The sequence below is a fragment of the Gossypium raimondii genome, chromosome 10 (genome assembly GCF_025698545.1).
Source record: "Gossypium raimondii isolate GPD5lz chromosome 10, ASM2569854v1, whole genome shotgun sequence".
Lineage (NCBI taxonomy): Eukaryota > Viridiplantae > Streptophyta > Magnoliopsida > Malvales > Malvaceae > Gossypium > Gossypium raimondii.
In genome coordinates this window covers 18,845,668-18,861,765 of record NC_068574.1, presented here as the reverse complement: position 1 = coordinate 18,861,765, position 16,098 = coordinate 18,845,668, and the positions used below count along the sequence as shown (strand labels likewise).

General features: G+C 34.1%; 1 protein-coding gene across 1 annotated transcript; it reads left to right on the top strand.

Annotated features, from left to right (window-relative positions):
* The first annotated feature begins 206 nt into the window (after positions 1-206).
* Positions 207-1,549, top strand: LOC105778411 (transcription repressor OFP2). Its single transcript, XM_012602100.2, has one exon. The coding sequence runs from the start codon at positions 378-380 to the stop codon at positions 1,419-1,421; it is 1,044 nt and encodes a 347-aa protein (XP_012457554.1). The 5' UTR covers positions 207-377; the 3' UTR covers positions 1,422-1,549.
* Positions 1,550-16,098: the final 14,549 nt, after the last annotated feature.

Here is a 16,098-nt window from a genome sequence, read left to right as displayed (position 1 = left end):
TACAGAAGGGTTAGGGCAAGTTAGCTATTTTTCTTAAAATTTTCATCATGGGTAATTGATTAGAAGACATAAACCAACCGCTGATTTTGTAATGGTAGTACGAACAACATAGATGCTAGGGCCCGTATAAAAAGTTCCTTAAATGAAAAAGTTGGGAAAGAATAAGAAATTGAAGGATGGTAATGATGATACGTCTATAAAAATTTGTTCCCTGTTTGGTGATTAGTGATCATAAACAACAGCCCAAGTCAGTTAATACAATACCCCACACTTTTTCCTTTGTTCCAACCTTCTTTTTCTCTCTCTCTCACCCTCCAATCTCCTTCAAATTCATTCTCATTCCTCCAACTTTTTCCCATTACAAAGACACAAGTTTGATGGGCAATTACAGGTTTAGGCTATCTGATATGATGCCCAATGCCTGGTTTTACAAGCTTAAAGACATGGGCAAAGGCAGAAACCATGGCAATACTACCATTACCAATAATCCTTCCAAGAAAAAACAATACCCCATATCTCCCTCTTCATCAAAACTGAAGCAACCCCACCATTTTTATCCTAGAAAATCTTACTACTTCACTAGAGACCTTATCCCCAGTGATGGCTTCTATGTTTCTCATGCAAACACCAAGTCTGCAGGTTCTGACCCACCCAGAAAATCTTCTCAGAAACGATCCAGGAAAAGAAATACGGTTGTTTCCTCTGGCTGTCGCTGCCGTGCCACACTCTGGACTAAGCCTGATTCTCCACCGCAATATTCAGCTTCTTCCTCTTCTGACGACAGCTCTTCGCCGCATGAATTCAGGTCTGACTGCATTCTCACTACTCAATCGTTCGATAACATGGTCTCCAGTAGCTGTAAACTCATGAATTCGGAAGCTAAGGATGATGATTGCAAGTGTTTGGTTAAGAAATCCGACAAGCTAGATGAGTTGGACAACTTGTCTCAACTTCAACTCCCTCGGATCATAACCAAGCCGGTTAATATGAAGAAGAGCAACGAAGCAACCAAGTATGGAATGAGTTCAGTTAAATTCGAAGGTGATGAGAACAAGAAAAGCAGTGGTGGTAGGAAATTTGGAGTGAATTCCCCAGGCGTAAGGCTGAGAATAAATTCACCGAAAATCGGAAACCGGAGAATTCAGGGACATGGTCGGAAAAGCATGTCGTCAAGTTCAAGCGGCAGCTCAAGGAGGAGTTTGTTGGATAGTCTGGCGGTGGTGAAATCGTCGTTTGATCCTCAGAGAGACTTCAGGGAGTCGATGGTGGAAATGATCATAGAAAACAACATCAGGGCATCCAAGGATTTGGAAGATTTGCTTGCCTGTTATCTCTCTCTCAATTCTGATCAATATCATCATCTCATCATCAAGGTTTTCAAGCAAATCTGGTTTGATATGAACGATGTCCGCTTGAAATAATTTCCTCCTTAACATAATATGTATATTTTCTCCTTCAATCCTCTTCACTTTCTTGTCATTTACTACTACTTTTTTACCAATCAAATTATACGTAAAATTACAGTTGAATAAAAGTAAGAAATTCAATAGGTTGGATTTTTTTTTGGGTTGCTCTGTTTTACTCTGTCATTATTTGTCTGACCTATTGAAACTTGGGATCATTTCTTTTACAAAAAGGGAAAAGGGGTCTCAATAATTGTAGGGATGGAGTTAAGTTGAAGGCCGAGAAAAAAAAAACAATAAACGGTAAGGGGATCAAAATGAAAATCTTTTATGCTAAAAGGGTTTAAGAGAGGCCAAAACTATAATTTCAGCAGAATTATCGAAAAGGCAAAAAGGAAAGAGCATCTAATGACAACAGAATCCATAGAAGACACGCGTTTATTTTAGTGCTTTAATGATATATTTATTTTCCAATTTGTCCTATAATGGAACATCTGAAAAAATATGGCATTGAGACAGTTGAAGTCGTAAAAAAGAATAAAGGGAAATAGGAAAGGAAGGAAAAATGTATGATTTTGCAACTTTCAAGTCTGATGCATAAGGACAAGTTTCTTTGTTTTTGAAATGAAAGTTTGAGCCCTCAGGCTACCTGCATTTCATGCACTGGCTCTAACCCTGAACCATATCCTCTATTGGATTTATCCTTCTCCAAATATTATATTTTCCATACCCACCAGCATAAGTCATACATACACCTCTGTAGTAAAAATATATATAGTTAAAAGAAATTAAGGCATATACATAGGTGGTAGTCAGATTCCATTATGGTTGTAGGAAGTAATAAATGGCACAATTCAAATTGCGTGCACCCCAGATTGGAAGGGTACAAAAACAAAGTGTACATCCTGAGAGGTTGTTCCATCAGCATCAGGGGGTTTTCACCTCTCAAATAAGGACATGTCCTTCACTTTTGTTAATTTTTCCTTCCTTCTCCGGCCAACAAATATACATACCCTCAATCTAAAGCTAACTTTTATAAATATTCATTTTTAATATTTCTCATAATTGTTTTTGAAAATATCTATAATGGGATGTGGACCGAATATTAACTATTGTTCGGTTCTTGATGCTGAATTTTGGGGTGCATTGAAAGGCCTTTAAGTAGCTTGGGATATTGGTTGTTAAGATGGATAGCACTGAAGTTATTCAAGTGATTTAAACAAATGTAACTGATCAACATTTTTTAACTGTGACACAAGCCATTAAGAATCTATTACAACTTTCTTGAATGGTTAAGGTTACACATACTTTCAGAGAGGACAACAGGGTAACTGATGGGTTAGTTATAATGGCGTTTTCAAGACCGTTGGGTAGGTATATCTTTATGCAACTTCCGGATGAAATTATCCTATGGGATGACTTAGCCTAGTCTCGTCTAATTTAGTTATGATTTAATACTTTTTTTTGTAAAATAAAAAATAAAAAAAATCCATAACCTTCTTCATAAGATTGTAAATATATTTATAGTCAGTGATGTTTTCAAGAGGAAAAAAATGTTGCGGAATTCAAAATTGAAAAGTTGGACGTAGCAATTGATCTCTTGAGGGAAAAAGAAGAAGAAGGCAGAAGCAAATGTAAAATTTCGAAACAAAAATACCAATATTAAAGACATTATTTGGGTTGTTTTTACCTTTTACTTTTAATAAAATAATTTTTTAGCATTGAATTTGACAATGGATTTGAGATGTTGTTTCTTTTTGGGACAATTAGCTTGCACCTACCCTATCAAATGATAAATTAATTTACGGCTTATTCTATTATTTCCTAATTATTGGGTTCCTAATAAAGTCCTTTTCTCCGGTTGTAACAACCATGAATTTCATCGCCCACCAACAAAAACTACAGGATTTATCAACGAATTCTAAATGAATTTTTATAAATATTAAAGGATTAAAATGTTGTTTAAAATATTTTTTTTATTTAAAAGGTGTATTTCAATTTTTTCTTTTAAAATATACTTTAAAAATTAATTTAAATTTTATAATAAAAAACTCTTTGCTATTAAAAACATTACGCGAGTTTAACTTCTATTTCACAATTATATCACTGTAAACCCAATTATTTTCATCCCATAATTTTTTTTGGTACTCAGTAATCTCACAAGTAGAAGAAAGCAAATATATAATCTTTTAATAATTGGTGATTGATTTTTTATATTCTATATTACTTGTTTAAGTTACACAGAAAATTGGGTTGGTGTATTGTTCAATTTTTCTTGCAACATAAGCAGTGTTTGTTGATCTTTTGGTTGGGTTTGAATTAAGTATTGATCTTTTGGATAGATTTTTTGGGGGGATAAAACCGAATCCAACAAAACATTGTGGAAACATAATCAATATTCTTTTAATCTCCAAAAAATCAATTTTTATAGTTATTGCAAACTTAATAACATAATATATCAACAATTAAAGTAAATTAACCACAAATCACAAGAATAACAAATCGAGACACAAATTTTTACGTGGAAAACTCCTTTAAAACGGAAGGGTAAAAATCACGGGACTTAAAAGTCCACTAAAAGCTCTACTATAATCAAAAGTCTTGCTACAAGATTACAACATAAAACCACCACATAAGCATATAACCCAATCAAAATTTATCAGCAAGTAATCTTAAGCAAACTAAATACAAAAATTGAAAATATCACTTAACAAGTGGTGGCTTTGAACGCTAAAAACCCAAAGCTATAGTGCCCCAATAATCTGCCATAATTTGGTGTAGCAGATTAAACTAGTTTTCACATTTAAGGAGCTTGAATTCAAGCATTTCCATTATATTTTAGTTAAGTTTCTTTAGTTTTACTTATATTTAAAAAATTGTGCGAATTGAGTTTTTTATTGACCTTAAACGCCGAATGAGGCCTAAGGGAGAGCTAACGTACTTCATGAGTGTACAGGAGACCATTAGAAGGCATTTTAGGCTGATATTAGATGTTATGTCGCAACATGGGAGGTCCGATGTCGCAACATAGAGAGAAGAATAGAGAACGGAGGAAACTGCTTTCAATGTCGTGACACTAAATAAGGTTGTTGCGACATACCCCTGAAGACATCCTAAGGAGGAGCATACTGACTTTTATGTCGCGACACAGGTCCTGGCGTGTCACGACATCGATTTTGAGACAAAAATTAAACACGAAGCAGGGGTGTTTTGGTCTGCACAATCGAACTTAAAGCTCGGGAACGTCAGCTAACCTAGGGTTAAGGATGATGACCACCTGAAGGCTATAAATAGGCTTCTTTGACACATGTTATGGACACATTTTCACTAACCTAGTTTCTTTCCTTAGATTTAGTTTCGTTTTCTTTCTTTGGTTTTTAGATTTTAGTTTATTTGTTCGTTGTTTTCTTTCAAGAGATTTGGATTGTGGAATCATTCAAACTCTGTGGATTTGTGCTTAATCTCAATACAATTAGGCTATTTCATTTACTTTATCTTGTTGATTTAATTAGCATAATTTCCCTTTACATCGATTATATATTATTTATGAACGCAATAAGGAACTAATCCCTCTATGGGGGATTAACTAGTGGAGGTATGATCTGTTAACTTTTTTATAGGGTTACTCAACGGATCAGTTGTTTGGGAAAGGGAGAACATGAAACAAACCCTAGGTTTGACAACCTCGAGAAGTTATTAAGGTGGGAATTAACCCAAAATTGGTATTGCCCATTTGTGAACACCTTAACCCTAAACTAGTCTGGACTGTGAGGTCAGAAGATAAGTAGTTCTTGCTGGCTCGTTATGTTAGTTGAAGATCGAAAGATCTTGCTAGGGTAGCGACTAGTTGATTGATGAGGAACCTGAAACGACAGTTGATAGAGATTACCAAAACGAGCTAATCACTCATAATCAAATTTGATTTATTCATTTTTAATCTCTTGAATTTTATCTTTTTATGTTGTTTTATTTTTACTACTATTATAAAAACATTAAAAATATTTTATTTTATATTCATCGTAATATAACTGAATTTAAAGTACTAATTAGATCTTTTAGTGTGTAGGTTATAATTGATCTAGCAATCGCCTCCATTGGGTACGATCCTCGGAGTACTCACCCACTCCGTTGCAAACTTATATTACAACTAGATCTGTATTCTTGCATATACCACATCGTAATTCTATATTTTATTGCAGTATTCACACTTTGGACGTTAGTACGTTCGGAGGCAGTCAAGTTGTTGGCAATGTTTTCGTGGAGGCAAGGTCACTAGATCGATTTTTTTTTAATTTTTGCACTTTAAAAGAATAATTATGAATTTTGTAGGTTACAGTTACGATTCTCAATTTATTTTGCTAAATAACACGTCTAACATTTATTTTTTTTAGGAATCTTAAGTACCATCAACCAAAGAGTCAGTTAGCACAAAGTCATGAAGTTAGCACAAAGTCATGAATGACTTTTATTATATGTGGTTCGGTGAAGACTTCGATTATGATGAAGATATTTACGAAGGAGTCTATGAAGATTGGGAGATCCAGGAGAATCAAGGAATACTAATGCTGGAACTAAGTCAACTCCGAGGAGAAACATTGATCCTTCCCAAAATGATGATGACCACAATAATATACCATCAAAAAAGGTACCAAGATGTGCCAAGTCTAAAATAGTGCAGAAAGGATAATGTTATCATAGTTGCTTGCGAAGGAGAAACCTTAGACTATTATCCACTTCAACCGACAAAAAAATATTTAGAAAAATTAAACAAAACTTCGAAACGACAAGATATGGAGTTAGCGGAGGAAATGGACAGTGAATCAAATAATCAAATAGATCAGGAACTCATCATCCTAGAAATCCCTGGTAATACTGACAAAGCTAAACCACAAGAAAAGTATAATCTAGACTCACCAACAAAGGCGATGATAGTTAGGACTGAGTTAATAGAAGAATGTCTATTGATTCAAAAGTTTACAGAACAACAAAAAAAAAACAAGAAACTAGCAATCCGAAGGATGAACCTAAATTGACAATTCTTTTCGCATCCCTAGTCTTAAACCAAACAACCCAGAAGTCTATAGATTTGAGAATTTTCCAGATATTGAAAAGAATGCGAAAAACATATATTGATAGAACTTACGATTATATAGTAGGTTTCTGTCAAATCGAGCAACCAGTCTGTCCAAGCATCGGGTTACAGTTCTACGGAATGCTCGAATCTTCCGAGATCCAGCTAATGGAATTATCTGCAAGACAATGAATGAACTTAAAAGCCTTCAGAGACAGAACTCCAGTAGCACAATACAACATTTTTTCTCAATTCCTCTGCCAAACGCATTACAAAGTTCTTCTAAAAAGCCATACCTGATCACTAAAAATGACAAAGACCTCATAGACAACAAGTGTGAGACGCAATCTTCAAAATTCTTTCAAAACACAAATGTTGAATATCAAGTAAAAAAGCTGTGTAGGTATATGGCTTCGCCAATCACCAATAGTCATGACCTGCGAAGAGAGACAGTCATCAAAGTAGGACGGAAAGGTAAATTCTGGAAAAGAGACAACCATGGACGAATAGAATGGCATGATGGGTGCTGGACTAATACAAATAGAAACAAAATACAGGGAGCCCAACGGAGCATATTGACTGAGCTGATGGATGAGTCCGGCAACAATACCTTACAATTTCCTATTGTTTGATTGTTACTAACTGTGCTAACTGTATACTTCGCTAACTAAGTTGTTTATGTACTGTAGGTAGGTTAAAGACATGTTTAACAAGCGCTTGAAGCAATTCAAAGATTAGAAATTCAGGAAAAGCATCGCAACACAAACAATTCTGTATCGCAACAGCAAAGGCAGTAATGAAGAAGTTCAAAACTCGACCCAATGTCGCAACATCACTAACTTGTGTCGCGACACAGAAGACAGTTTCTCAAGAATTCCAAAACTACAGGGTGTGTCACGACGTCAAACCTCGGTGTCACGACATCGCTGTAATTTTCTATAGGGTTGACCCGATCCGATTGCTCAACCCAACGGAATAATCCTTATTTTACCCAATTTTTAACTCTAAAAACACCCTTTTAAACATAAAAGTACCTTTCTAACTTAATCTAACTTCATTTTAAACACTTCTCTAAAACCTCTCCAAAACTCTTTTTCTCCTCAAAATAAGTTTCTAATCCATCATTCCTAATCCAAGAAGTTACATTGGAGGAAATCGACATCAACAAACACCAAGAGGAAACACAAACGAGTTAAAAAAGAGTTGAGGTTTAAGTATTCCCAATCCTCTCTTGCTGTTCTATTGAATATTTTATTATTTTGCTTATAAAATCTAGTAAGTATGCCTCCGCATAAGAACAAAAGAATTCTTGTTTCAGAAGCCCCACGTGTTTCCGACCTTGTTCGATTCTATAATGTCAATATGGAAAAATATTTTCTAAAGTCACAAGGGAGACCTCTCATTCAAGAACGAGGGTTCGAACCCTCAATGATCCACTATAAAGAAATTTGGACTTTGGTCCATTATCATCAATGGGAATAGTTTTGCATTACTCCCACGAGTAATGCAAATATATCTGTGGTTCAGGAGTTCTATGCGTCCCTTAAGGACCAAATGATTAAGCGAGGCTATAATGTAGTAATAACTGATGTTGAAGTGCGAGGGGAAGATGTTCCAATCTCCCCTAATGACATCTGTGAATTTTATAACATCCCATTTTATGAGAAATATTTTATTGATAATACAGATCTAGAAGGATTTCAAAACATTAACATGGAAGATGTTATAAAATATTTAACTCAAGGTAGGGGTAGTTGAAACTACAGGCCAGACACTAAGCATCCCACAAATTTTAATCAAGCTATTATGTTTCCTGTTGCTAAAATGTAGATTTAATTCATTTGTACTAGAATTGCGCCTGCATTGAATGTTTCTAACGTTAATGTGTTTCGACCAATCTTGTTATATAGTATCCTGCAGTAAAAACAAATCTGTGTAGGGCGCTAGATCTTTCGAGAAATGAAACGGTGCGTACAGAGCCAAAAAGATGTACTCTTCTTCCCCCACCTTGTACCGGTTCTATGACTTCAAGTAGAAGTAGCAATGAATGAGAACGAGCAATTCATGAAACCCATGAGGACTATTATCGGAGATACATTATATACATAGTATCTAGACCCACCAAGAAAGGCGATGATAGTTAGGACTGAGTTAATAAAAGAATGTCTATCGATTCAAAAGTTTACAGAACAAAAAAATGAGAAACCAACAATCTCGAAGGATGAGCCTAAATTCGAAATTATTTTCTCATCCTTAGTCTTAAACCAAGCACCCTAAAAGTCTATAGATATGTGAATTTGCCAGATACTGAAAAGAGTGAGAAAAATATATATTGATAGAACTTATGATTATATAGTAGGTTTTTGTCAAATTGTACAATCAATGTGTCCAAGCATTGACTTACGCCCGCTCCAGAATGTTTGATTCTTCCGAGAACTAGATAAGGGAATTATCTACCGGCTAATGAATGAACTTAAAAGCCTGTAGAGACAGAACTTCAGTAGCAAAATACAATATTTTTTCTCAATTCCTCTACCAAACACATTACAAAGTTCCTCTAAAAAGACATACCTGATAAATGAAAAGGACAAAGCCCTCATAGACGGTAAGTGTGAGATGAAATCTTCAAAATTCTTTCAGAACACAAATGTTGAATATCAAGTAAAACAACTGTGCGGGTATATGGCTTCGCCAATCCCTAATAGTCATGACCTGCGAAGAGAGTTGTCGGTCATTAAAGTAAGATGGAAAGGTGAATTTAGGGAAAGAGACAACCGCAGACGAATAGAATGGCATGATGGGTGTTGGACTAATACAAATAGAAAAAAATTAAAGGGATCCCATCAATGGCTGGTGGATGAGCCGGCAGCAAGGCCTAACATTTTTCTCTTTTTTGATTATTACTAACTGTATACTCCACTAAATAAGTTGTTAATGTATTGCAGGTAGGTCAAAGACAGGTTTAACAAGCACTTAAATCATTCCAAAGATCGAAAATTTAGGAAACAAGGTCAACTTCGTCACACAAACAATTATGTGTCGCAACATCAAGGGCAGTAATGAAGAAGTTCAAGAATCAACCCTATGTCATGACATCACTAACTTGTGTCGCGAAAAAGAAAATAGTTTCTCAAGAATTCCAAAACTACAGGGTGTGTTGCGACATTAAACCCTAGTGTCGTGACATGAGTAGTCTACTAGGGATGTCGCAACATGAAACCCTTGTGTCATGATATCGCCACAATTTTCTGTAGGGTTGACCCGACCTAATTGCGTAACACGACAGGATAATCCTTATTTTACTTGATTTTTAACCCTAAAAACCCTTTTAAACATAAAAGTACCCTCTTACTTAAACTAAGTTCATTCTAAACACTTCTTTAAAACCTTTCCAAAACCCTTATTCTCCTCAAAATCTAAGTTCCTAATCCTTCATTCTCAATCCAAGAAGCTACTTTGGAGGAAATCGGTATCAACAAACACCAAGAGGAAACACAAACGAGTTCAACAAGAGTTGAGGTTTAAGTATTCTCAATCCTCTCTTATTGTTCTACTGACTATCTTTATCATTTTGCTTATAGAATCTAGTAAGTATGCCTCTGCGTAAGAACAAAAGAACTCCTATTCTGAAAACCCTACGTGTTTCTGACCCTATTTGATTCCATAATGCCAATATGGAAAATATTTTCTAGAGTCACAAGGGAGACCTCTCATTCAGGAACAAAAACTCAAACCTCAATGATCCACTGAAAAGAAATCTGGACTTTGGTCTGTTATCATCAATGGGAAGAGTTTTACATTACTCCCAAGAATAATGCAAATATATCTATGGTTCAGAAGTTCTATGCATCCCTTAAGGACCAAATGATTAAGCGAGGCTATAATGTAGTAATAACTGATGTCGAAGTGCGAGGGGAAGACGTTCCAATGTCCCCTAATGACATTTGTAAATTTTATAACATCCCATTTTATGAGAAATATTTTATTGATAATACGGATCTAAAACGATTTGAAAACACTAACATGGAATATGTTATAAAATATTTAACACAAGGCAGACGTAGTTGGAACTACATACTAGACACTAAGTGTCGCAAAAATTTTAATCAAGCTATTATGTTTCCTGTTGCTAAAATGTGAATTTAATTCATTGGCACTAGAATTGCACCCACATTGAATGTTTCTAACGTTAATGTGTTTCGAGTTGTCTTGTTATATGGTATCCTGCAGCGAAAACAAATCTGTGTAGGGCACTGGATCTTTCAAGAAATGAAACGGTACGTACAGAGGCAAAAACCTGAACTCTTCTTCCCCTACCTCATAACGGCTCTATGCTGTCAAGTAGAAGTACCAATGAATAAGAACGAGCAATTTATGAAACCCACGATGAGTATCATCAGAGATATATTATATACACAGTATGTTGAGCTTTAGTGCAAGCAAATAACTTAATAGAATCAAATGAAGAAAAATAAAATGGACATACCAGCATCAATCAAGTAGAAAGATCACTCGAAGGTTAGAAAGGGAGCTTGTAGAGACATAGATGAAAAACTTGACGGAATGATTTGATGGATGCAGGAAACAGGACCTGTATTTTAAGAATTCACAAGGATGAATGGGTTACACACTCCAAGTTATCCTTCAAATATGTTCAGGCCGACTCCGGCTCATCAGGATGAGGGGGTTAATCTTGAGAAGGAAGGTGTTGCTCAGAAGTACCCTGGAACGGAGGGCTAATATGAAGAAACATTTTCGCCGCAAATTTTTACACCGAAAGAGCCTGTCACACAAAGTCCAACTCACCATATGCCTTTAACGGGTGGAAGCTCTTATTGAACATATGTCAAAGGAAAATGAAAGATACTTATGGAGTAAAGGCACTCTCGTCCTCTAGATGATTCATAAGAGGATTGAGTTTTGTTGTTATTTTTAAAAGACTTATATTAATTTTTGGATGATTTTAATTTAACTTTGTAAGAGTAGGATTAATAAGTAGATTTTTAGTATGTTGTATGTTGTTTAAGTTTTCTATGTAGAAACCCAACACAAATGGGACGCAAACAAATTTGACCTTTGCACGATCAAAGGAGCAAGCACCCGACATTAGCAATAGGAACGACCACGATCAATCAGCTAGCTTCCTTCCTTATCTATTTATGGGCTACACATTGAGGACAACGTGTCAACTAAAATGTGGGGGGGTAACATAAAAACTTTCTTATTTTACATTTTTTATTATTCTTGTCTTTTGTGTGCTTGAGCTTGTAGAAATACAAGTGATTGGTTAGGAGCATGTACATAGGTTGCTTGTGTTTATGAATAAATTTGGCATGATGATAAGTGATTTTAAATTTTTTATTATTAGACTACTAAAGTTCTATATGTTACACTGTAAATAGGTATTAAGCCATCATTTGTACCAAGTGATTGAAAATACAAGGAAACGAGCATCCTAGAATGAATGATAAAAAGGTTGAATTTGTATTTGTTTGGTTGATTAAATTTGTACATATTGAGATATTTAGGGATGACCTAAAGCATTGTTTGGAATGCATCTAAAGCCAAAAAGCCGACCTACTTGTTCACCTTTAGTACCAATTTTTGTGCTTATTGACGCTTCTTGATGAACCTCATTATAAGCCCCAAACCTAAAAAAATTAATTTTTATTTTCCCTTGGTCTTGCACTGCACGATTATAAACGTCTCACCATACGTATTGAGAGTTAAGTAGATACATCACGACGATAGTTTGTAAAAATAGAGTGAAATAGGAAAGGTTGGTGTGATATAAGAACTGTAAGTTAGACTAATATGTGGAACAAAATGAAAAATCTAAAAAGGAGATTACTTTGAGTATAAAAGATCCTAAATTAGCGAAAAAGTATTCATGAGGGAGATATATTGAAAAAGAGAAAAGTCACAAAGTCACAAAAGAAAGAAAAACTCATTCATTAGTGCATAAAAACTCGTAAGGCTAGGCATAGTTACTGTGTCATGCTATGATTTCCTATATATGGAGAGATAAGGATGGTGAGAGAAGGAGAAATAAGGCGGTGAGCAGGTAAGGGTCACAAAAGGGGGAAGAATAGAGACCAATAGGATATGCCAAACTATTTTCTTGTTTGTAACCATCTTTGATGCTTACTGTTTTTGAATTTCATACTTGTCCTAAGCCTTAGAACGTTACAAGCCGAAAACACCTATGTGACCTAAAATATCATTATACATGAATGGACATCACACTTAATATATGCAAAAATGACTATTTGTATTCTGCTCGGATAATCAAAGTACTTGTATGATTTGTTGATGGATTCCTAGCGGTGAGACTCTTAATACTTGTATACCTTGTAACATACTGAACTTAGGTGTTCGTGGTCAAAAGTGGTAAATCAACTATTCATCATGTTAAGATTGTTTGTACTTATGAAATGCTTAAGTCATATGCTTTGAAGTCAATACTTGTATCATATTTGATCAAGGATAATCATTTTATTGTCTTTGTTTATGTTACTTAAGGACAAGTAATGACTTAAGTGTGGGGGAGTTTGATCTGCCATAATTCGGTGTAGCAGATTAAACTAGTTTTTGCACTTAAAGAGCCTGAATTTAAGCATTTCTATTATATTTTAGATAATTTTTTTAGATTTACTTATATTTAATAAAATGTGCGAATTGATATTTTATTGACCTTAAGGGTCGAATGAGGCATAAAGGATAGCTAACGTAATTCGTGAGTGTACAGGTGACCATCAGAAGGCATTTTAGGCTGATATTGGACGTTATGTCGTAACATGTCAAGTCCAATGTCACAACATAGAGAGAAGAATAGAGAAAGGATGAAATTGTCTTCAATGTCACGACATACCCCTGAAGACATCTCAATGAGGAGCATACTGACTTCTATGTCGCGACACAAGTCCTGGTGTGTCGCGTCATCGACTCTGGGATGAAAATTAAACACGAAGTAGGGGGCATTTGGTTTGCACAATCAAACTTACAAGTTGAGAACGTCAGCTAGCCTAGGGTTAAAGACGACGACCACTTGAAGGTTATAAATAGACTCCTTTGACACATGTTATGGACACCTTTTCATTAACCTAGTTTATTTCCTTAGATTTAGTTTTGTTTTCTTTCTTTTCTAGGTTTCTATAGTTTGGTTTATCTGTTTGTTGTTTTCTTTCAAGAGATCTGGATTGTGGAATCATTCAAACTTTGTGGATTTGCACTTAATATGAATACAATCTGGCTATTTCATTTACTCCATCTTGTTGATTTAATTAGCATGGTTTCTCTTTACATCGATCATATATTGTTTATGAATGCCATGAGAAACTAATCCATTTATAGGGGATTAGCGAGTGGAGGTATGATCGATTAACTCCTTTATAGGGTTACCCGTTAAGGTTAAAGCTACACGAATAATGAATAGTAATGTTTGGTTACCCATTAGGGTTAAACCTACATGATAAATTGCCTGATCAATGCTTAATGAACATGTGTTCTTGCGTCCACAACATATGTTAGAGCTTAGAACATTCGGTCATTAACCCATAACCTCGTATACGAGACTTTTTCTAAGTTCATCAGGATTTAACCTCACATTATACCACAATTCATAGTCACCAACAATCATCATTTCATAATCAATTATAACAATTTAGCAATAGAAATTTAGTTATACTGTATGAACTTACCTAACAAAATCGTATTGGTTTAACTAATAGGGACTAGTTGGTAATTTTTCCTTTTGGCGTACGTCCTCCGGTTGTAGTAATTCTTGTTCTAAATCATAATTCAACTCAATCATCTATTCTAAATACCTTATAACATTATATTTAAGTTAAACAACAACTCAATTTCATCTATACAACAATTCTTCAAGTTTTGCATTTTTTTCAATTTAGTCATTAAAACCGAAAATACCATAACTTCCCTCGATTTCGAAATAGGTCTTAATCACATCATTAATTCACATACCAGTAGCATATAACACATAATTTTCACCCCACTATTTTCAAATTTCACAATTTAGTCCTTAATGACAACTATCAAAATTTCACTTACAATTTAGTTCTACTAACAATTAAACTTAAAATGCTAACCATTAACACCAAAAACTTCATGAATCATTTAATGGTAACTTTTCTAAACTTTAACATTTTTTCAAAATAGTCTCTGGCCTAGCTAAATCAAGCTCTCGAGATTCCCAAAACATAAAATTACAAGAAAAATGACTTGAATAACTTACCCAATCAATAACTAAAAGCTTTAAAAACCAACCCTAGCTCTTTCTTTTCTTTTCTTGGGAAGAAGATGATGGATGGCTAAAATGAAAAGTTTTTCTCCTTTTTCTTTCTTTATTTTATTGACTAATATGCATATAATAATGTTTTAGCTTTTATTTAACATATTTTATAACATAATTATCATCAAAACTGTCCACTCACATTATTTTTGGTCAAATCTCCATTTTGAACCTTGGATTTATACTAATTAACCTTTTTAACAACTAAAACTCAATAGTAATAGATTTTTACGATTTAGTAATTTTTCCTTAATTAACTATTCAATCAACAAAATTATCATATCAAAACTCAAATTAACCCTAATATAAACTCGTTAATATTAAATAGTAATATGAAAAGACTCAATCATTGGAATATGAGGTTTCAAACCACTAAAATCAGGCTTTTACACTTCGTATCATGGAGTTAAATTTTATTTTTGCTTCAACTTGTAAACCCATCGATTTTTCACAGTTCTTTTACCCTTTGGAAATTTCACCAACTCAAAAGTACGGCTTTCTTGCAAGGATTAGAGTTTATCTTTCATGGCTTTAGCTCATTTGTCTTTGCATTCACTCTCCACAACCTCCTCATAATACCAAAATAATAACTTATCAAAAGAATACATCACGAAAGATCATTGGTCTCTAGTAGATCTTTAAGGTGGGTAAACTACACCCAAAGTCACTAAACTCTTAGTAAGTTTACACTTTGGTCACTCAACTTCAAAAAGTTAAAAATTGATCACTAAACTATTCGAAAGTTATAAGTTGATTACTGGTTTGTTAAGTTCCTAACGGATGTTAGATGTGGGGAAGAGTAAATTTACATTTTAATCCCTCAACTATTAGTAAATTTACAATTTAGTTACTCTTATCATAATTTAATATTTTTTAGTTGACTAATTAAATGAAAGGTGCCACTAAATTATTTTATATTCCTTAACCAAATAAAAGAATCTTAAATCTATCAAATAAACAAAAATATTATCATTCTCAATAGTGTCTTAACTAATATAAATAACCCTAAATACTATATGCAAATATTTGAAGGAAATTATAACTAATTTGACTAACAATATAGGTTTTATGTTGTTGATTAATTTGATCCTAACCACTAATGGAGAAAAAAGGTTTCTTTATAATGGTTGATTCCTTCTTATTTAACAACTAATTATCTAGTCATCATTTTATCATCATTATTTTCTCTATTTAATAACTAAAGAGATGTGCTACTAGATTGTCTTGTAATAAAACAACTATTATTTCATTATATAATTAATCAACTCTTTTTTTTCTCGTATATTTTTTATTTGATTAATAGGTTACTTTGG